Source organism: Paramisgurnus dabryanus, chromosome 2, assembly GCF_030506205.2.
Source record: "Paramisgurnus dabryanus chromosome 2, PD_genome_1.1, whole genome shotgun sequence".
In the NCBI taxonomy this organism is placed as follows: Eukaryota; Metazoa; Chordata; class Actinopteri; order Cypriniformes; family Cobitidae; genus Paramisgurnus; species Paramisgurnus dabryanus.
The window spans coordinates 15,023,271-15,046,579 of NC_133338.1; the positions used below are offsets into that span (position 1 = coordinate 15,023,271).

At 42.0% G+C, this 23,309-nt stretch overlaps 2 protein-coding genes across 3 annotated transcripts in view; one reads left to right on the top strand and one right to left on the bottom strand.

Annotated features, from left to right (window-relative positions):
- The window catches only part of intu (inturned planar cell polarity protein), a 44,193-nt gene extending 26,870 nt beyond the window's left edge, over positions 1 to 17,323 (top strand). For both annotated transcript variants that reach the window (XM_065294348.2, XM_065294347.2), the window contains exons 7-16: positions 573 to 650; positions 1,287 to 1,470; positions 2,290 to 2,343; positions 3,344 to 3,406; positions 5,064 to 5,282; positions 5,528 to 6,067; positions 14,020 to 14,114; positions 14,224 to 14,413; positions 14,947 to 15,086; positions 16,771 to 17,323. In XM_065294348.2, the coding sequence (XP_065150420.1) occupies positions 573 to 650; positions 1,287 to 1,470; positions 2,290 to 2,343; positions 3,344 to 3,406; positions 5,064 to 5,282; positions 5,528 to 6,067; positions 14,020 to 14,114; positions 14,224 to 14,413; positions 14,947 to 15,086; positions 16,771 to 16,882 (1,675 nt within the window). In that variant the 3' untranslated portion in view covers positions 16,883 to 17,323. The remainder of the gene's footprint in view (positions 1 to 572; positions 651 to 1,286; positions 1,471 to 2,289; positions 2,344 to 3,343; positions 3,407 to 5,063; positions 5,283 to 5,527; positions 6,068 to 14,019; positions 14,115 to 14,223; positions 14,414 to 14,946; positions 15,087 to 16,770) is intronic.
- A 130-nt stretch (positions 17,324 to 17,453) lies between these two features.
- On the bottom strand, positions 17,454 to 22,966 carry ino80b (INO80 complex subunit B). The gene is made up of 5 exons (XM_065294349.2): positions 22,605 to 22,966; positions 21,838 to 22,027; positions 19,451 to 19,590; positions 18,913 to 19,085; positions 17,454 to 18,369 (listed from the first exon to the last, which is right to left on the bottom strand). Exons 1-5 carry the CDS (start codon positions 22,645 to 22,647, stop codon positions 17,905 to 17,907), a joined length of 1,011 nt encoding a protein of 336 aa, XP_065150421.1. The 5' UTR covers positions 22,648 to 22,966; the 3' UTR covers positions 17,454 to 17,904.
- Positions 22,967 to 23,309: the final 343 nt, after the last annotated feature.

A 23,309-nucleotide genomic window follows, 5' to 3' on the forward strand; every position in this document is an offset into this window, starting at 1 on the left:
AAGACAGAAGTCTTACTTACCGCATGCAACTCATGACCTGAATGGGAAAATCCAGCGCACCAAACACAAAACTCCGCTGCTACTCCGGATAATAACCTACATCCATTGTTTTCATAAGGCTGGCTTTCTTCTTCTTACATCAAAAACACACCACTTCTTTCGTGCCATTGTTGAGTTTTGAAATTAAACAAAGCTGTGTCGCGTGATATGTTGTTTGCAAGTTCTAGCCTCTCCTGCTGATTGATGGGCAGGGTTTTCCGGGGGAAGTGCAAATATAAAGAAGTGATAGGTATAGAAACCCCTGAAACGTCAGCTCGACTTGCAATCGAAAAAAACTTTCCGAAACTTGTACGAACCCTGGCGAAGTGCATTGGGCACAAAAATACTCTGTAACACGCCCAACTGCTTTTTTAACACTTTGCCTACGTTAAGCATGAGGAAACAACTCTATAACTGTGTTAATAAGTCAGAATGCATGAAATACGATTGAACCCCCCCTTTAAGGGTAAGTTTTAGATTTTGTTATTTTCATTTTCAGTCACAGTGTCTTAGTTATTTTGTCTGTTCTGCAGGGTTCCTCTGCTGTATCTGCAGACTGTGATTGAGGGAGTTGTCCGTACACTCAAGGTCATGTATGGCTCTCTGGACAGGTGGGTTGTAGACCTTTTATGCCGTGTGTGACACACATTTAAATTGTAATCCTGGTATAAATTCTCATGTTTTCCTTTCTATATTCCACATGCTAGCCCCATTTTGTCATATCCAGATCCTTCATTAGTTTGCAGAGAACAAAAATTACATAATGGAAGACATTCCTTACATTATGTAGGATGATTTATGTAGAAAATAGTAAATGACAAAGACAGATATTATGCTGCGTTCCAGGCAACCTGTACCCGTGAATCATGACTTCAAAACCACGACTCACGACTCTGAACTGGGAGTACATCGATCTAGTACGAGTTCAGTACGAAGTCACGGGTTTGACTGCCGTTCCAGTGCACTTTCACGGGTAGAAGGTTGTAAAAAAACGGGTTACAGGTTGCCTGGAACACTTACTCCCAGTTCAGAGTCGTGGTTTTGAAGTCGTAATTCACAGGCTCAAAAACCTGCCTAGAACACAGCATTAGTTGGGTTTCTCACATTTTGCAATGCATTATTTCCATTGTAAAGTGTAACTGGGATTTGTTTTTAATATGTATAATATTTTTATTTCAAGGTAAACATTTTTCTTTAAAAGATTCACTCTTTAAAAACAAACTTTCTGTCTCTTTCTGTGTACTCAGTGCATTCTGTGAGGTGGAGAACGCATCTCGCCTGGATCACTTCTTCTGCCTGTTTTTTCAGCAGCTTATCCAGCCTTCCCGTTTGATTGACAGTTCTGGTCCCCCCACTCCTGACATCTCAGGCACCCTCTTTTTAGACGGCTTACCAGCCGTTCGCTGGCTCACTTTACCAGCCGACATAAAGGTTTGACTACCCAATGACACACATTAATGATGCCAACCGTGTAATTTTACAATTTATGCACTCAGACCTGCATTGCTTAAACGCATTTGCACTATTTATATTAATTTGACTGTTTATCATAAAAGCTATTAGCTTGTTTTTATGTCATAGTGTCCACCAGACTATTATGACTTATTTCACAGATAAATAAAAATGCCAAAATCAGTTTTATTTGAATGTTCTTAACCTGTACTACTTTCTTTGTTCTAAAAACACAAAATAAATTTGATAGAATCTTATAGCTGTGCATTTCCATAGCATATAGTGACCAAGGACTGTTTAGCTGTCGTTTTGAAGGGCTATACGTAAGCAATAAGGTACGAGAGGATGTGCTCTATCGTGAATAAGTAACAGCTGAAGGGGTTCTTCAAACAACGCCCTTCAGCCGTTACTTATTCACGATACAGCACTTGCCTCGAGGACCTTATTGCTTTTATAAAACGGTTACTACACAATATTAAAGTTAAAAAAAAATTGGGTAAAACGGTCTTAGCAGTGTTTTATTGTGATCAGAATCAAGGATTTGAACTAACCGTTTTATAAAAGGAATTATAAAAATGAGTTCATAATTTCTGCAATGGTGTTTAGCATCATTGATTCTACAGTACTGATATACTTTTGCAATGCATCTTTATGTGCCAGATTTTTATGTGCAACAGGTTTTAAGTCATTTGTACTTTTTTTATTTTGTGCTTTTAAGCGTCACTGCATAAAAAATTATTTTGTTGTGTAGATAGACGATAGACAAAAATCTTTTCTGTGTTTTGACTTTGTCTCTAGGTTGAGGTAGACACTGTTCTATCAGATTTTGAGTCCTCAGATTTTGGTGACATGGTGAGTGGTTTTATACTTTTCAGCACTATGTTGAGATTTTGAAGGGGTCATGAAATAAGTAAATAGATTTCCCAATATCTGTTGACATGGAGGAGAGCTTGGTGTCATTAATACATTGTGCAAGTTTAATAGCTTCATGTCCCCTTAATCAATAACGAAAGCATTTATGTAATAAAAAAACTAATTTAAAATGGCTGGATATATGATATCACAATGGGTGCTCCTATTAATCGTACCTCTATGATTATTAGCCGCTATGTTTAAAGTTTGATTTACGGCCCCTGTAAATGCTGATTAGAAAAGCTGATCAGATGACCCAAAACTGTGAGACTCACTGTTAAGCTTGTTGTGTTTGGTATCACGACAGACCGCAAAGAACCGTGCAAGTGCAGGGCTCAACGCAAAAAAAATTTATACTGGCCCAATCAAAACTGAACTGTTTTAAAAGCACAAGGAGTAGTCTGCTCTTGCATCGCTCTGGTGGAGCTTTAATTTCATACGCCTGTCGTCCTGCAAAGCACTCCATGAAGTCATATACACCTTAGAACTTCACTACATTCACCAGTCTGCAGGACAGTTCTGCAGTGTGCATCGTTTGTGACACAATGAGACAATTTATAGAATTTATATTTATATGAATAAACACACAATGTGCTTTTTAAAGGATGTATGTCCCAGTGAACTTGCACTTATCCAGCAGCATGTCCCTGGTTCAAGCCTCATACTCTAGTTTATATCCACAGTTCAAAGATATGCAGGTCAGGTAAATTGGAGATTCAAAATTGTCCTTCCCTAAAATGTGTATAGATTAGTCAGTTCTTGACATGAATATAGCCATAAATGCTGGAATGGCGTTAACTATGACAGCGTGAAGTGCTTTTTTGAAATTGTAAGAAAACCACAGTAAACGTTTAAACAATGTAAAGTATTATGATGTGGACCATGGCATCATTGAAGTCAGTTCACTGATCATTTTGTCATTCTTTCTTTTATTGACAAGTCTGAAGACTTTTACGGCATGAGGCGTCTGTACGTCATTTTGGGCTGCTGTTTGTTCTACAAGGTGAGTATTAAACTAAAACAGCATTTTTTAACATATCAAAAACAAAAGAGTTGCTTTATTTCTCCTAGGACTGTCAATTTGAAGTGTTAATTTGTGTGATTAATTACTAAAAGGTAAAGGGTCAAAGCGTGACTTAACACTTTCACATGTAGGTTTAAAAATCCTGACTGTCCCCCTGGAGTTATTTTTATTCACCTGAATGTGGCGCTTTTCTGCATACTGACCAGAACACATTCAGTTTCTTTGTGAATATAAATGAGAGATGCTTTAAACGCGTCTTTCTCACCATGGGCCAAGAAAGCCGATTTAAATCTGTATATTTTTTACTTCTAAAGTTCGGTATATCATGAGCCTAAAATAATTGTTTGAGAAGCTGTTTTATGAGAGTCTCTTACAGTGTGCCTCTGTGTGTGCCGCAAAGCCAGTTTGAATCTGATAGTATGTTATCACTGTACATTCTGAAATCCCACATAATCTCTCGGACCTGTTAATTTGAATCCCACATACGGGACGGTACGCATCAAGCGGTTAATCACGCCCACTGAGCTCATGCCCATGGAAAGCAAGCCAAAAATTGCATTTCTATTTACCAGACACTTAAAAGACCACTATATGCAGCTATAATTCATCAAATAATGAAAAAGAGGGTTGTAACAGGGCATAGAGTATATCCCGTTATGTTTACATTTTATCTTTTAGCAAATGCTTTTATTCAAAGCTATGAAAAATGTATACCAGACTGTGGTTATCTTTCTGTATCTTCCACAATTTTTTGTGAATTCTAACTGCTTTTATACTTACATTTGTATTTTGATTACTTTGAAATCAAGCAGGATTAATGCAAATAGTACAATAATACCCACCTATCAAAAATTACCCATTTGTTTACAGATGACCACATAAGAGGCACTGTCACCTCTGTTTTGTGTGTTTTGTGCCATGACTGTTAAAAAATATGGACGACGCCCGTTCGCTCTCATTCATTGGTGAAAAGTGAAGCCGCCAGTGTCCCGATACGGCGCTGACATCTTGGGTCTTGAGTCTGCACAGTAGCGATTTCGGGACCAGTCCTGCGCAGTAGTGAGCAGGAAGTAAAGCCGTGAAATCAAGGCCCCGCCCTCGCTCTTGCAGAATATGCATATCACAGCTGTCAATCATGACGTCACACCATAGTTTTTATATCATTAAATAACTAACTAAAAACAAACTTTTTTAAAAACAAACACTTGAATTTACATCAGCGTGATAAAAACTACAGTAAATGACAGAAACCACCTTCGGAAAAAAGATAATTGAAGTGTAATTAAATGGTTTAGTTGAAGTCCTATTGAATAACATTGGGCGGGCGGGTTTTATGACCTATACTAGGACCAGTCATTGAGGGGGCGATCGAGACGTTTTGGCTTCACTTTTCAGGGCTTTTGCGGGTCGCTTGGTTTTGTGCAATGTACTTGCCATGCATGGTTCCCTAAGTATGGAATTGCAACATTCTTATCTAAAAACTAAACTTTAGTACATAGATGGCTTTAAAAAAAATGAATCCCTGCACTGTGTTACATCCGTCTGGTGTGAATGCCCTCATATCAAAACCCACCTGCCTGTTTTTCTCTGATATACAGTGTAAACAATGCACATCCCTTGATTCTGTCTTACGCAGGGATATCTCATTGCGAATCATCTACCGAAGGAAGACTTGCTGGATGTGTGCCTTTACTGTCAGCATTACTGTCTCTTGCCACTGGCGTCAGAGCAGCGTGTGGGACAGCTGGTGGTGTGGAGAGAGGTGTTCCCTCAACGGAGAGCCCAGCCCAGCCCCGCCTCTCGTCCTGGCTACTGTGAACCACACGGACGCCACTTCCTGCTCATAGTGGGCCTGGTAAGAGATTAGCAAAGCTATACTCATGATGCCTTGTGTTTCCAGCAAGCAATAGCCATCTAGTTATAACATTCCATCATGTAAGCAAAGGAATAATCTTTTATTTATTTTATTTCCGTTTTTGGGCTATGGTCAGACGTCTATTAATATAATGACCCTAATATAAGTGGAATAATTTAGTTTTAACCATTAATTTGTTTACACTTACTGCACTTCCAGGGTAATTATTGTAAATATGTTTCCAGAGACACTTTATGCAGTGTGTATTACTGGAGGCCGGAGGCTGCGCCTCACCCGCTCTCGGATCTCCTGGTCCAGACTGCGTGTATGTGGATCAGGTGAAAGCCACACTGCTTCAACTAGAGAGCCTTGATGCTGGTATTGAGGAGAGGCTCTTTGCTCCACCCACTCCCTGCTTGTCCTGTGCTGATTGGTTCCTCCCTGCAGGTGGGCGGGACCGACAAGATGCCATTGGCAGCTCACCGATTCTTAATCGTTTGACAGCAGCCATCAAACCCCCATCGCCAGGGGCAATTGGTCGAAGTCTGTTTGGGGAGATGGGGTCGGGTTCATCAGGCTTAAGGAGAAGAAGACCAAGCCCACAAAGGAGTTTGTCTGATAGCGGGAGTGAGGGTCATGGGGAAGGGGCGGCACCCTTTACTTCAGGTTTGAGTCCTTATGCCACACCCGACACAGTACGGAGGATGCCCACAAGTGGCACACGCAGAGACTCCCTTGGGTCAGGAGGGTCAGACGGCAGTGGGGGAAGTGCTGGGTTTTTCAAGGTGCTTGTCTTGATGTTAAATTAATAGATATTTACTCAGTGATTCTTGGGAATTCAAGGTCTTGGCTGTTCAGTAATTTACCAGTGCAACCTCCCCTGTTTGTATTTTTTTCATAAAATAGGCGTTTTTCCAGTTATTACTCATACAACGTTTACTTAAGCCTAAATAGAAAAAGTAATGATTTTTTATTTTATAAACATATTTTTGTATTAAGATAGACTATTACTTTAATAACAGCACTGAAGAAACATATTGTAAGCATATTCATTTAAAACAAATAAAACTCTTGTCTGTTGGTGGTGACACTTATCTGACAGTGGTAACAGTGGCCTCATTACAACATACATTTCCAAAATGTATACCACTCAAGTCAATGCCTTCTTGCTTAAACTTTATGTAAATATTTGGTCCAAAAAATAACAACCCTGAGCACTGTGATGAACAAATATCAAATCATAACTTCCTAAAATACATAAAACCTGACAGAAAAACAGAAAACCTGACGTTGGTGACAAAAACCTTATATAGATTAAAAAAATAGATGAGTTGTTCACATTAGCAATCTTGTTTCCCCTCTGTTGCCAGCTACTTCAGACCTCTTCTTAAAATGATACATTTATTTCATAATCTAATCAAATATTTTTTTACAAAGATGACGGTGTTGACATGTTATGGTTGTCACAGTAGCAGTGTCCAAAAATATGAAGAAGTTTAAGAGAAAATAGCAAACATACAGGTGCTTGAGTGATCTGACTTTTAGTTGTCTGATTTTATTGATTTTTATAAATATCTGATGGTGGTGACACATTTTGAGCAATCACAAAATAATAGTAAATATTGTTCATAACTCACTGTTTGTAGTTTTTAATACATATTACAATGTACTCTTTCATGTAAATATATTATTCAATTCAATTATTACTTTTGGCTTTTTTAATCAAGTTGAAATTATTATCTCTTAACCGAGGACAGCTGATTTTGTAGGCAATGGGCCAGCATAAATTAATAAAAAATAAAAATAAACCTATAAAAGAACCTTACATATGTGCAAAGGACCCCCTGATTATAACATTGATTCTTTTTCTTAATGAAGATGTTATTCATTTCCAAAAGAATTAGCACTTTTCTTAGTGGGACATGTTTTTGCCAAAGTTTCAAGAATCAGTGATTAGTGCACATTAATTTTAACCTATATTTTCTGCCGTTCATATTTAAAGGAAAGCAGATCACCCATAGACTATACCCTAAAGGTTATCATTACTAAACATGGCAATTGTAGTTCTAATTTATGATTAAAGGAGCCCAAAACAAGTACCACTATTTGGCAAGTACGCTGTAACTTTACATAGTAAAGTGCAACAGTCTTTGGGACATTAAAAAAATCTAAATATTTGCGGTTGGAATTTAAGTCAGAAAGTTAAGTCAACAAAAAAAATATATTTGGGTATTTTGATGTCAATATTGTAACATTTTTAATGCTTATAAATAAGTTCCCTTTCAGTCGGTCACTACGACGTCACGTCGTGACCGACGAATTGGGAACTCGCTTAGAGAGACCAATCTGCTTCGAATACTACTAAAACGCCAATGAACTTGGCATTGAGATATTTGCATAATGCTGGCGCCGCCCCGCCAGGTGCGTATATAAGCAGCAGGTGCAAATAGGGAAATTAGCCTTTATTCGCTTCGAAAGCCTGCAGTATCTGCTACTGAGAAGCTACTCTACTCTGTTGGGATCTGATTGCTGAAGTTGGTTGTACTAGCAGTACCACAGCGGACGCTTCGCTTATTCCACGGCTCTACATCTGTTTGTTGTTTTTGAGTTTAGTGTGTGCGTTGCCTTTCCCTGTGCGCTCATCAACTAAGCATCTGAGTGAATTTCCCTAAAAGAGTGATACGAGAGAGCTTTGTGCCTTGTTAAAGGCAGCCACTCTCTCGTATATCCGGACATCAGCGTCCTTTTCAGGATGGCTTTTCGTCCGTGCGATCTTGGGTGCGGCAAATACATGGGTCCGAAGGAAGGTCACGAGCGTTGTCTTTCGTGTTTGGGCATCGAGCACGCAGAGGCAGCGTTCGCTGGGGGTAAGTGTTCTCACTGCGAGAGCATGTCCCTTGTGGATTTGCGCAGACGGTTGTCTTTCCTCCGGGAAAAGCGCAACCCTCGTCATGCGAGTGCTGAACGCCGCCACGGTACGGCTGTGAAGCTCTCAAAGGACGACCTGCGCATCACTGTGCTGAGCCGAGCGGGGGATTCGTCCTCAGGCTCCCAGCCTCCTCATCCACAGCCGGTTGATGTGCCGATGGAGACTTCAGCGTCGTGTTCTACGATGTCTCTAGAATCCATCGTGCCGCCCTCCGGGTCCACCGACGCCGCAGCATCCGAGGGTGGGCCTCCTCCCCCTGACGTGGACCCCGACGCCCTTCCTCCCTCTGGTCGGGTTGGGACGCCGGAGTTCGATCCAGAGATGGTGGCCGTGCTCGCTCGAGCGGCGGAGACCGTAGGGTTAGAGTGGGTTCCCCCCCCTCAGCCCGAACCGTCCCGCCTGGATGATTGGTTCTTTGGAGCTGCCCGGGTTTCACAACCCTCTCCACCGGTGCCTTTCTTCCCCGAGGTGCACGAGGAGCTGACTAGAACCTGGAAGTCGCCGTTTTCCACGAGATTACGGCCGTTTCAGCCCTCCCCCCTCACCTCCCTCACCAGCGGAGCCGCTAAGGGTTATACGGGGATCCCTCCCGTGGAGCGTGCTGTCGCGATGCAACTGTGTCCGGCACACGCTCCCTCTTGGAAGGACCGCCCAACCCTCCCCTCTCGTGCCTGCAGACAGTCCTCCGGTTTAACGGGCGCTGCCCACCAGGCATGTGGAGAGGCGGCTTCAGCCCTGCACGCAATGGCGTTGCTGCAGGTTCATCAAGCGAAGGCCTTGAGGGATCTGCACGAGGGAGGACACGACTCGCCTGTCCTTTCGGAGCTCCGGGCTGCCACTGATCTGGCTCTTCGCGCTACGAAGGTGACAGCGCAGGCGATTGGTCGTGCCATGTCCACGATGGTGGTCCAGGAACGCCACTTATGGCTATGTCTGGCGGACATGTCGGATGCGGAGAAGAACAAGTTCTTAGACGCTCCCGTGTCCCAGGCTGGTCTCTTCGGTGAGTCGGTGGAGTCTTTTGCCCAGCAGTTCTCCGCCGCCCAGAAGCAGACGGAGGCGATCGCTCAGATCATGCCCCGGCGCAAGCGACCTGCATCTCGCCCTCCAGCGCCGGCGGCCCCGTCTGCTCCTCGCCGAGGGCGCCCTGCGGCGGCTGCCTCCACCCCCCCCACTAGAACATCTTCCAGGCCACGGAGGGGGAACAGCCGTCGGCAGCCCGCCCCGCCCGCCCCACCCGCTTCCCGTGGTAAACGGAAATCGAAGCGGCCCTGAGACGGGCGACCTGGATACGGATGGGATCACTCTACGGGAGACGGTGATGGCATCGCTCCCTCCACCGGTAGAGGGCCGGGTGGAGAATCTTTGGTTTCGTTTTGTTCTGTTCCGCCGGCTTCTCAGCCGGCACCCACAAAACCACAAAAAGAGTGCATTCCTATTCCTTCTCCAGGTCTCCAGAGGATCGAGAGAGATGTGAGCGGGCATTTACGTGCTCTTCCTCCCTCTCCTCTATCGCCAGCGGGTGTCCTGAGGAGTTCCAGCTCTCCGCTGAGGAGACGGGACCACCAGCACCCTCTTCGGAGTCTGTGCTCTCCGCTGAGGAGACCAGACGACCGTCACCCTCAGCGGGCTCAGGTCAGTGTCACACACACATACTGTAGATGCTTATGCTGTCACAGCAGACGCACCGGCAGTCCCACCTGTCTCGCTTCGCTGCCCCACCGCGGGTACTTCGGTAGTGTCGTTATTTCTCCTCGTACGGTGCCTGGGTGCTTGGCTTCAGTTCCCAGCCCGTTTCGTTGGGTTTTACGCACGATCCGCCTCGGTCACGAATCCGGCACACCCCAAAATTTCGGGCTTTCGTTTCACTGTAGTGAAAGAGTCCGATGCACATGTACTGCGTGCAAAAGTCGATATCCTGTTGGCGAAGGATGTTCGAGCCGGTCCCTCTTACCGAGATGATGATGATGATAGGGTTTTCCAGCCTTTATCTCATAGTACCCAAAATACGCGGCGGGTTACGATCGATTTGATTTACGCACCGGCTCTACAAAGGGGTTCTTTTGGACGATAACGCCGAGGCTCGTATTTCAATATTCAGATCGTTTGCAGCCTTAGACCTGTAGGACGTGTACTTTATGTGTCCATCTCCCCTCGCTTTAGACCGTTTTTCGCTCTGCGTCGTGGGGTGGGCATATTAATACTAAGTACATCATTCGAGCTGTCTCTCTCTCTCCGTGTCTCCATATGCTAGTCACGGCTTTGAAATATCAGAGAGAGGGTTGTTCGCATTCTGCTTTATGTACGTCGACTTATAATAGCCCGTTCTTGGCAGACGTGCGCGAACACAGAGTTAATGCTTCGGCATCTCGCTCGTCTATGTCTTCAGGTCGACTGGGAAAGAGTACTTTGCCCCGTGCAGAGGATCCTTTTTCTCAGTATGGAAACTAGACTCGATCGACTAAAGGGCGTGTTTTACAAGAGCGCGCAACCAGTCAGTTCTGACTTGCCTCGGTTTAATTCGAGGGAAGTACGCGGTCCCTCTGAAACAATTTCAGAAGCTCCTGGACATATGACAGCATGCTGCGGTTGTGACACCGCCCGAGCTGCTTCATATGAGACCGCTTCAGCGTTGGCTTACGATCGAGTCTCGAGGAGAGCGTGGCGCACCGGCATACACCGTGTAAACATTACACCTGCGTGTCATTCCAACTTCCCCGTGGTAGACCCGGCATTGCCGATAGACAATGCGCCCCTGAAAGGTCTCCTGGCATTCTGTAGCATGTATGCCCTTAGCACGGGATGATCGCCACGTATGACGGGCTTGCAGTCTCAGGGGTGTGCATAGCACCCCAACTGCCGCGAGCGGTGCGCTGTATATCTGGGACTTGTACGCTCCGCTTTGGAGATGCGAGGGAAGGATGTATTAGCCGACACCAATAACATTGCGACTGTTGCGTTATTTACCGTTAAGGCGGTTTTGCGCTCTCGTCACCTGTCGCATCTCGCTCGTCATCTCCTCCTTTGGAGTCAGAAGCATCTGAGGTCCCTTCGTGCCATTCACATTCCGGGCTCGCTCAATACAGCAGCGGACGCGCTTCTCGAGCTGCGCGCCCCGGCGAATGGCGACTCCACCCCCAGACGGTCCAGCTAATTTGGAAGAAGTTCGGTTGTGCGTAGATAGATCTGTTTGCGTCGCCGGACGATACCCACTGTCGCCTATTTTATTCACTAACCGAGGGCAGCCTCGGCGTGGATGCGTTGGCACACAGCTGGCCTCGGGGGATGCGCAAATACGCATTCCTTCCAGTGAGCTTAATCGCACAGACACTGTGCAGAGTCAGGCAGGACGAGGAGAGCCTTTTATTAATCGTCCGTACTGGACGACTGGGAATTGGTTTTTCATATTTAATGCTCCTCGCGACAGCCCTCCCTGGCGGATTCCCCTGAGGAAGGACTTTCTTTCTTAGGAGGGGGCACATTGGCACTCGCGCCCCGACCCGTGGGATCTCCATGTATGGTCGTTGAGCGCGCGCAAGGTTTAGGTGATTTATCGCAAACGGTATCTAACACCATCGACGCGGTTCGAGCACCGTCCACAAGACGGGCTTACGCGCTTAATGAAACCTTTTTCGTCACCCGGTGCTCTTTGCAATGCGAGGACCCCAGAGAATGCCCCATTAACATTGTGCTTTATATCTTCAACATAGGTTAGATGGTAGGCTGTCCCTTCGCCATTAAAGTTGATATCGCCGCTATTTCTGCTCGTCACTCACTCACTTATCAACGGCAGATCAGTTGGCCAGCATGATTTGGTTATTACACTATAAGAGGCGCTCGCAGGCTAAACCCCTCGCGCCCTCCTTCTATTCCTCCTTGGGACCTGTCCATGGTGCTGAAAGCCCTTCAGGCCCCCCCGTTCGAGCCTTTGCAGTCTGCGAGTCTGAAGCTTTTATCAATGAAAGCTCTGACCCTGCTAGCTTTGGCCTCAGTGAAGAGAGTAGGGGATTTATATGCATTCTCTGTTGACGATTCGTGCCTTCAGTTTGGTCCTGCTGCCTCGAGTGTAACATTGAGGCCCAGACCAGGCTACGTGCCCAAAGTTCCCACCACTCCTTTCAGAGATAAGGTGGTGAGCTTGCAAGCGCTGCCCCCGGAGGACGCAGACCCAACCATGGCTTTGTTGTGCCCCGTACGCGCACTGCGACTCTACGTGGTTCGCACGCAAAGCCTCAGGACCTCAGACCAGCTCTTTGTTTGTTATGGTGGCCAGCAGAAAGGGAAAGCTGTCACTAAGCAGAGGATGTCTCATTGGATAGTTGATACTATCGCCCTGGCTTATAATCTTCAGGGTATTCCTTGCCCCTTTAATTTGAGAGCGCACTCCACACGGAGCGTTGCCTCATCTTGGGCTCTAGCTCGTGGTTCCTCGCTAACAGACATCTGTAGAGCTGCTGGTTGGGCGACACCTAATACGTTCATTAGATTTTACAGTGTTCGTATCGAGCCTGTATCCTCTCGTGTTCTTTCCTCACCAGGGGGAGCACGGAGAACAGTCTCACAGGTCGGCTTGCAGCCTCCAACTGATGATTCATAAATTGTGTCAGTATGGAAGGCCTTCAGAACAAAAATGCGTAATGGTTTGAATTGTTCTTCCTCCGCTGCCTTGGCAGCCTTTGTTGCGGAGCATTGGCTGTCAGCCTTCACTAGCTGCATCCTCGCGAACCTACGTGTTGGCTCGGGCTCCACATTGTGTCCCACCGGGTTCCATTGTGAGTATTTTTCCGTGGGGTTAATCCTACTAGCCCACGTTTCCCTTAGCAGAGCACTGCTTTGCTTACACAGCCACGGCTGTCATTATACCTCAACTACGGTTGACTTTCGCCCACCAATAGCCCTTAACGGGGCGGTGGCTTCCGCAGCGTCCCTATACCGCTCAGATAGGGCGCTTCCCAGTCGCTGGCACTACTGTGGGGTTAAGGAACATCTAGTGCCCGGCCTTCTGCCTTAAAACCTAATTCTCCTTATCCTTAAGTGGAACCGGAGGGCTTTACGCAGACACTGGAAGAGGTCAGCCCCTAGTGGCGTTTTGATAGGGATTCCCAATTCGTCGGTCACGACGTGACGTCGTAGTGACCGACTGAAAGGGAACGTCTCGGTTACGGATGTAACCCTCGTTCCCTGAAGGAGGGAACGGAGACGTCACGTCCCGTCGCCACAGGTGCTGCCACCTGCTGTTACGGCCGGTCACACTTTCCGGCTTTCTCAGCGAATAAGAAGCTAATTTCCCTATTTGCACCTGCTGCTTATATACGCACCTGGCGGGGCGGCGCCAGCATTATGCAAATATCTCAATGCCAAGTTCATTGGCGTTTTAGTAGTATTCGAAGCAGATTGGTCTCTCTAAGCGAGTTCCCAATTCGTCGGTCACGACGTGACGTCTCCGTTCCCTCCTTCAGGGAACGAGGGTTACATCCGTAACCGAGACGTTATTAGATCCTAATCTTTTCCAGTGGTTTTTGAGATTTGGGTCTTTTCAAGAAAAGTACAAACAAATGTCTTCAAAGATTGAAGATCTGCCCCAGAGTCTAGTGCTATCTAGGTCATGACCGAATATTGCATAAATGGACATTTTATCAATATGGCAGGTAGCTAGTGAACTGACTTGCCTTAAAGGAACCTTTTTAAAAAATGTAACTATACAATTCCTTGATTGTGAATTGAAATGTCCTTACGATATTTAGTTCACTCCTAAAATATCCTATCCTTACTTGCTGTTCTTTCATTTTGGTGTCTGTATTTTGTCAGATCCCGAGGTTGAAGCATCCTAACCCCTTTTATCTGGGCTCCTTGAAGAAATGTCTGACAGACAGGGAAACAGAGGAGATACACAAAGTTCTCAAGTGAGTGACGCACATCTCCACTAGCAGTGGGGCGAGAAAACGGTAGCAATAATGCTGTAGTATGTTTATCTGTATTTGAAAATGCCATAATTCTGTGGATGTTTGTCAGACTAACAACAGGTGCTGAGAACACACTATTCCATTATGTCCTAATGGAGACTGTGCAGGGCATTTTCATCGCACCCACACACAGAGAAGTACAACAGCTCAGTGGATCCATCCACCCTCAACTCATCCAGAACTTCTATCACTGCTGTCTGTCCATACGGGATGTCTTTCAACAGAGCCTTCCGACACGGGTAACAATTCACAGTAATTCCAGAAAAATAATAAATTGAGACCTTGCCTGTGAAAACTCTTATTTACAAAGATCGTCGTTCTGAAAGGTTCGGTGTGCTCTAATTGGCCAGCTATCTATTGCATTGTGATTTGCCAATGCCTCAAGTGTGTGACGGAAATGTGACGTTCTTTACCATATTTGGAAGATCAGCTCCCAACAGGGGATAATACCGTCTTTACTACCTTGTCAATACGAGCCTGAATCTGATCTAGAAATGCAAATGACCAAGCTGATCGATAAATTTTGCCAGCACGGCTTGAGCAGAAAATAACAGATTGGTAAGGATACTAATTGCGTTTATTGTAGTCTCAGAAAAGAGATTTCAGGTGGATACGATATCTCGCATCATCATATATTTGGGGATTTCCAACTTTGCAGATTGTTAACATGTACTAACACACACTTAAAACACCAAAAGAAATAAGGGCTCTTTAAGTAAATACTGCAGATCATATTTGTGTTCAAAAAGTTGTGTAAATGTGTATGTTGCAGGATCGAAGAGGGTCGGAGCGACCACAGAGTACTCGAGGTTTGGGTCCAGTCAAAGAACATGGCATTCTTTTTCAATGCAAACCTGAAAACTGGACGGATCAGAAGAAACCGGCGCCTACAATGACATACTGGGTTATAGGGTATGTAATCTACAGCTTTTAAAAAACTACTACTAATCGTGACGTGTAAGTGTTAGGCAGCAGTATTTACACTTAAAAAATATACAGTATTTAGCTTATATAAATGTGAATCAGTGACTTGGCATTTCATACTTAAGACCACTTATCTATAGAAATGACTGGATTGCGCATGAAGCCACCTCGCCGTCATATTGGTATGCCCAAACATTCTATTAAATGAATAGGACGTTATCAGATTTCAATGATAGAACAGTACTTTATCAGTCTCCCTGTACATTATTACAACGCAAACGTTTTAACCATGTACATAGTTATTTATTTAAAAATAAGTTGTTATATTTTAAACAATAAGTTACTATATATTCATCTTCAGTAGCGAACATATTAGATCAGCTAACAGACAGACCCAAGCACATGTATTAATGGCAAACATGCTCATTCTGAAATTTAAATAAATATTTATGTTTTAAATACTGCATGTGCATCCAATAATTTGCTGGTTTTGCAATTATGTTATGTTTTACAATATTGTTTTTGTTCGTAAAGTAAAATGCGTTAACAATGTTAATGGAATGTATTTTGAAACCGTTAAAATAACGTTTTAAACCGTGGTTAAACTAACATTTGATTCAGCAATATAAAAACAACACCCAATTTTGATGCCCCTATGCTTATAAAAAGCCATAGAATATAAGTCTTCTTTACTTTACAATTTATTCAGAAAAATAACGCTGACTGTGTATGCTCTTAATGTCATAAAAGTTTTTATACTTGTGTCATTACAACACAATGCAGCAGACACCTTAACGTTTTCTATAAATCCTTTATTCTGCCCAATTAAAACATAAACATTGCAAATAACATCAACTCTGCCGGTTGGGAATACCAAGATGGCTTCTCAAACTTTTCTGGTGGATTCACTTCTCGCTGTTAAGTGTTCCATGCGCAATCCAGTCATTGGTCAATGACGTCATTTCATGACTGGATTTTTTAAGTCTAAAATTTCTGGTTTAATTTCATTTTGAAAGAATATTAGGGGGATAATTGCAAAATGTCAATTGGTGTACGGTTATATGCCATCTAGGTGGATAAAATATTTCAAATATAATATTTCTCCTCCTTTTGCGCAACTTTAATAAAAAATGTGCAAATGTAATTTTTATTGCATAAAATCAAACATACATACACTATGTGCATTGACATATACCTGATGCATGCTTTTAAAACAAGTTTTTTTATATATATATTTTTGAATTTCTCATCTTGCCAAACCGTTTGTCACTGAGCCTTATATAGATCAGTGCTTGAGACCCATCAATATTGTTTTGTAAAGTATTTATTGTTAATTTAATATAACTAAAATAACCATATTCCTTATGGTTACCGACAACACCACATCAAACAGTTAATGTAAGTCTGGTGACAGTTTATGGGTAAGTAAATGTGCTTCGTTTTAGCTTTGCTAGGCTCTCCTATAGTTGCACTTCAGTAGAATCCAGCAAGCATTGATCCCATAATTGGTGAAAATCCCAAATTTCCTAATTTCATGAAAACTCATGAAACTCAGCATACTGTAGTTCCTAGTTCCAATAAGCTTGAATAAAATCATAAGCATTTTTGGCTTTGTTGTAAGATGCCAAGAACATTTTTCACACATAACCTTTTTTTGTCGATTGTGTTCCAGACGGATGCTTCTAGAACCCGTGCCTCAGGAGTTCTATGTATGCTTCCATGATTCTGTTGCAGAGGTTCCAGTGGAGATGGCATTCAGATTGTCTTTTGGCTTGGCTGTGTAATGTTCCAGAATCAGTTCCACTGGACATCGATAACAATACCATGCTAGGTCTGGTCTTCAGGATGTTGTTAAAAGCTTTATGGGGAAATGAACTTACATTGGGATATAATCAACTCGTTTTCTAATAGAAGCTAGACAAAGTTACTGTTTAAGACAGAATGTGACTAGCGATTGGTCAGTAAAATGTGGTCTATGCATATCAGCAGGAATTGAAAGAGATAAATTGAATGGATGCTCTTATTATTCACAGCCAATAAAAGCACCTGAAAGTGGTTAAAAAAACCACTCAACTTTAATACCTCATGCTGGATGGCACAACATGCTTAGAAACTCACCAGCCATTGAAATTCCACTAGAGTTGTGTTTTTGTCATATGAACCTTCCTTGCTGGATCAAGTGGAACAATGTTTTCTTGGTAAATGCCATGCAGAATTAACGACAACAACCGTATGAGTTCTGCTTCCGATAGCCTTAACGTTTATCAGTTTTATTTAACGTGTGGAACTTTACGTTTATACTTTGTAATACATGAATTATTCAAACAAACAAATGCGAAATAAATGCAAAGATGATTCACTTCAGTGTTCTTTATTTCAGTGTTTTTACAAAAATAAAATTGCTAATGCCTTTAGCTTACACACAATATGCTCTTATACAGTCCTTCCATTCATTTATCACGAGCAGAATGAACGTCTGTAGACCTAATACATCAAAATGAAAGTTAAAGTAACATTTATGCAATATTGATTTTGCTAATAATTTACACAGAAATCATTTTTAAAACCATTCTCACAATCTGTTGAATTGAACTTTCAGAAAGTGGTTCTGTTTATGCTTCCAAATAAAGCCCACTGTGGCTTGATATTCAAAAAATAAATACAACTTCACCATGATTTGACACTGATTAATTTCAACTCATTTCCTTGTATTAAACATAATTATATCAACCAGAAATGGGATGCCTGCATAATTTTAAAAAACATCACAGACGCTACAAAAACACTAAGCTGTAAGTGTTGGGTTTTAGGCAACACCCCCCACCAATAGAAGGTTTCTCTTGTAACATTCCAGACTACACAGTGGAGTCCCAGTCTTCGAGCAGGAATATTTCTTCAGATTGGAACATCCAGACACTCCACAGTTTACAGGCATAGGAGGAGGTGCTTGGGGTGGTGCAGGGGTTGGTGGAGGTACACCGACAGGGTAAGAAATAGCTACACCCTGAGCAGAACTGCTATAGCGTACCATAGGTAGCTGGGCCAGTTTTGACTTGCGTTCTCTCATACTCTTGATTTTGGCTTTGCTTGTCTTGGTGAGCCTCTCGATGGTCTGATTTTTGTTCTCCTCTGCTTTCTTGGCTGCCTGAAGACGACGTTTACGGGCACGCTCTTCACGCTTCTGCAGCATCTCTGCTGTGAGCTCCTTTTCCTTGTATCCCATGGGGAGCTCTAGTAAGGGCTGAATTTGCTGCTTATGTAGGAGCGCTTTCTGTTGAGAGAAAGAAATCCTTTTAAAGGTAACATAATATCATGAAAATCTGACTCTTTCCAATGTTTAAGTGACATAGTTGGGTCCCCAGTGCTTCTATCAACCTAGAAAATGTGAAAAAGATCAACCCAGTAACTACCATTCACTGCAAGCATGTAAAAAAATGGGTCATTGAAATTTGGATCCCCTTGTGATGTCATAATCTGCATTATCCAACCACTGCACTGCCATTTAGTGCAAAGATCAGCTCATTTGCATTTAAAAGGACACACCCAAAAACAGCACATAGTTGCTCATCCCTACAAATTAGCAATTTTAGCATGTTGTGAAATCAATGTGGAAAGCAAACTTGACCAAAGTCAAGCAAACCGAGCTGCATTATGCCGTGCCGAGTCTAGTTGTACCACACAAAAGGCACCATTGCTTTCTATTTTTTATCAATGTACTAGTTTAAAATTTTACTCCACAAAGCTTCAAATTAAAGATCTCATCAGTGATCTTATGTGTTTATATTATTAACCTAGTAATGTTTTTTCAACCCACCTGTCTGGCTGTGAGCAAAGACTCATCAATTTCTTTCTTTAATTCTCCATTATCATCCAGCTCTCCTTTCTCCAGAGCATCCAGCCACCTCTCCTCCTCATCCATGGGGACTCCCAAAAGCGAGTCTGAGTCTATGTCTGGCAGTGGAGACGGGTCCAGGTTACTGTCTTCATCTAGGGATTAGAAAACAAACAATAAAAAATAGAGAACATCATGTACTGTACACTAAATGAATGAATCGGTCTCCACAAAAAGAATAAGCTTAGATTTGAAGCACAAAAAAGACAAATCAATGTGATAAGTAGTTTATGCATATTCAAATATTTTGGGGGAACATGTCTTCAAATACTTATTGGGCCATTGGATATACCCTCAACATAAGTGCTATTGTATACTGCTATGATAATCATCCATAAGATACAAGCCTGCATTAATTTATCAAATGAAAAAGTAATGACAGCGGTTAATTCACAACATGTATCTCCAGTCACAGGTTCTGCATATGCTAATTTTCTTGCTGCATTTTCCAATCACTCACCCAGCCAGGCTCTGTATTGTTCAATAGGAACACCCTCAGATGGTAAGTCGTCATCAGAGTCCTCATCATCCTCATCACTGTCTACATTTAGAGGTGACACCACACGCAGAGAGTCGGGGATCACTGTAAATGTGGGCACACTTAAAGAAGAGAGAAAGAAAAAATCTTACTATTTATTTAGCTGTTCATTTTAATGTTAAAAGGACCATAAAAGTATTCTATATAACAGTGGGTTACATACAAAGTTTTATGAACACGCATTGAATAAAGTACTGTTAGATCATCATCATTAATGATCTTAACCTCTGTCGCTTCTTTTAGACCTTATTTGCATTCATTCAAATGTCACTGATGCTAAACAGGTTCTAGAGTTGCAAGTTCATTTTCTTGACCGAACCGCAGCTTCTTTACTGAACATTAATCGTTAACTTAATAATAAGATTTTAATATTAAATTGTCATTGAGTAAAAATATAGTTGACGGTTGTCTGTGACCCGGTAAAAACAATGAAAACATTTTATTTAATTTAAACGTACAAACAGCAGCTACAGATCAACAACAGAACCAGAGTTCAACTTCATACATTATCAAATTTGCATACAACAAATCTGTGTCCATTGCATATATCACAACATTTTAATTCCTATGTGGTTTAACCTGAGTTCATACATTCTCTTGGTGAGCTTGTTTGCTTGGTGAACTCAAGAATCAGCTGCTTTCAGATGGAGCGGCATTTATTGCACAGACCAGTAGTTCAAGAAGAAGCTAGGCAAAATCGGGTTCATAATATAGGAAAATCGATTCCGATTATCTATGCGATTTTGCCTAGCTTCTCGGTGAACTACGGGTCTGTGTAATAAATGCCGCTTGAAATCAGCTGATGGCGATTTACTTCTAATCACGGAACCGGCTTTACTGATGACACGCGCATGATAATCGCAGTCGATTTTCTGCACAGCCCTAGTAAAATGTCGTGATATATGCAATGGACACAGAAAATTATTATATAAGATTATAGAGCTTTATTTCTGTAACAAAACATAAAACTTCAACATTGTGGTGCTAAACCACCTGAGATGATGTAATTTGCCAGCGTCGCATTTTCAATGACGCACCACACGTATTGACATGGGAATATCCGATCTGTCTGCTTACATTGTGGACGCAAAGGCATGTATCCGATTCATATCAGATTTATTTCCACATATGAATGAGGGCTGAAACGGATCGGTGAACATCTATGCCCTTTTTTGATTTCACGTTCATGGGTCATATCCGATCTGTGCCACGAGAAAAAAATCAGAATCAAGTCACTTCAAACACAACTAATGATTATTTTCATAACAATTAATCGGGGTGATTATTTTTCAGTTAATCAACTATATTCGGATGAAAACATAAATATTACTCAATTACATTTTTCACGTTTTATTGCAGAGATTTACTAATATGACTTTTTGATTTTGAATGTTAAAGGCACACAAGGCAAGTCTGAGTATTATTTCTCTACTAGCTCCCCTTAGTGTCTGGGAGTAAATGCGTTCTATATCTAAGACTATACGAGACTGAAGGACACCGGGTCGGATACAGCGAACTTGCAAGTGGGGTATTCTTCCTACAGATGGTAGGGGTGGGCGAGAGAGTCTTCATTCGTCATGTAATGAGTCATTTAACCATATACCGACTTACGAAGATGATTTATTAACATAAAAATGCTGCCTTGTGTCCCTTTAAGCCTTAAATAAAAAACGTTTGTGCAGCTTTTAAATAGTAAAACATCCTTAGATGTCAAAACATAAACAAACAAAACGAACTTCTTCAGGGATGTGCTGGTGTGGAAATTTTGCCACAGATTAAAAAATAATTTTCATCTTTAACTTTAGACTTTGATGAGAATGAACATTGGTCGTTATTAACAAAAAATAAGCCATTATGATATGAAAGTGATATATTCATTGTTACAGTAATAGAAATCGATGTTATCAATTAGTTGCTGCAGCCCTAAATACTCTCAAGCTCTAAAAAGTAGTGGTCGAAAGATATAGGTTTTTAATTGAAATTTATTTAACCAAGTTTGGGAGGAGCATGGTCATGTAATCCAACCAATCAGCGCAGAGGTTTCTATGACCCTCTCTGAAACCGATTCTTTCTAAAAACTCCAGCCAGAGTGGAGATTTTGAAAATCTTCGGTTGCATGGTTGCATTTAAACGGAGACAAACGGATGTTTAGGGAGCCAAATAAATAATGTGTTTATTTACATGTGAAACATGAACACGTTATAATATTGCTCACTGTAAACACAATCAAAGCTTCAAAAAACAGAAAGAACAGGACCTTTAATAATTTACTGCTAAACAAGCACAACACAAACTTTAAAAGCACAGACCTCTTGGTGCCTAGAGTTTGTCCTCCTAGTTTGATTTTGAGTTTAAGTTGAGGGGGCTTGAGCACCATGCCGGAGTCCGACTCCAAAGCCTCAGAGGAGAAACTATGTCCATCATCCCGATGATGCTTCTTTTTGTGTTTCTTGTGCTTTTTGTGTTTCTTCTTGTGGATATTATAATCATCCACATTTCCTAAAAAACACATTTGGGGTTTTCTTTTAGTTGATAAGGAAAACACATAATAATGAACAAACAGATTTCCAGTTGATCCAAGGATCTATATTAAAGTCACAGGACCACTCAAAGTAATTTCTTTTCATACCAGCATCAGCACCAGCATCCCATGCTGGTCATACCATCAAGATGTTGTGTTTTCGTCCTGGTATGCTGTGACCACCAACTAAACCAGCACCAGACCAGCATGGGAATTATGCTGGTCTATGCTGTTTTTAAGCATGGACGGTATTTTCAAAAATGTCAAAAAAATAAATAAAAAATGTTACAGCCTATCGTTACATTCAAAAGTATGACTTTTCTTAACATGGCAGAAAAAAGAATTGGCTACTGACAAGTAAAAAGCACGTTTAAAAGACATAGGCTACAAATTAACAAAACACGTATTAGACTTTCTTGGATTTTGGATGTTAAAGAATTATAAAAGTTTGATTTTATTTTATTTTTTTAAAGATAGGTTGGTAAAGCAAGATTCACTATAAGGCCTACATCCTCTCGTAATAACACAGTAGTACAAGACTTTAAAAACACTTACCGGCGAGAAACCTGGGATGTATCATGTCTTTCCTTTTCCCCATGGACACGTGAACTATGCTGGCCTCAATAATTAACCAAACCAATCATATCCAATAAATATTTCACGCAATATATTTCACAACATGCCTGAACTTAGCTAGGACCAACGTGCTAAATGATTCGCAAAACGCTTTAAACTAATGCGTTGTTCGATGTTATATGCGTTAAAGAATAAAAATGCACAATTTTAAAACAATGTATCAATTATGAGATGATACATCGACTAATACACATCTTTTTTTGTTGTCATTATCTGAAACATTGCTTTTAGCCGTGTTGCATGTCTACAATGTTTACTGGGTCAAAGGATTGTGGGTAATGCAGTTCAATAAACTACCCGGAAATAGGCAAGAAGTCCTCGCTGCCATAGATATGTATAAAGGCTAGATGGCTCGCCCGCGCTGCTGGCCAATTGAGTGGAACGTCTGCATTTTGGCGGCCATCTTACAACAGGGCGCTCGCTCACTCCTAGCATTGAGTTTTAATGATGCAGGTACTTTTAAATGACCATAACTTGCTTAATTTTTTACCGATTTTCAAACGGTTTGGTTTATTATAAACGTCAAAGATGTAACTATGACACTGCATACCTATACTAAAAATATATAAAAAAAATCATGAAACATGTCAAAGCATCCAGTATTATAGCCACGTTAATAACGTT

Bases quoted from the DNA above. Each gene is read 5' to 3' on its own strand.
- ino80b (XM_065294349.2), bottom strand. From the start codon at position 22,647: ATGGGGAAAAGGAAAGACATGATACATCCCAGGTTTCTCGCCG. The intron at 22,028-22,604 runs GTAAGTGTTTTT...TGTGTTTTTTAG, and splicing joins ACATCCCAGGTTTCTCGCCG to GAAATGTGGATGATTATAAT. The intron at 18,370-18,912 runs GTGGGTTGAAAA...TTCTCTCAACAG, and splicing joins CTTTGCTCACAGCCAGACAG to AAAGCGCTCCTACATAAGCA.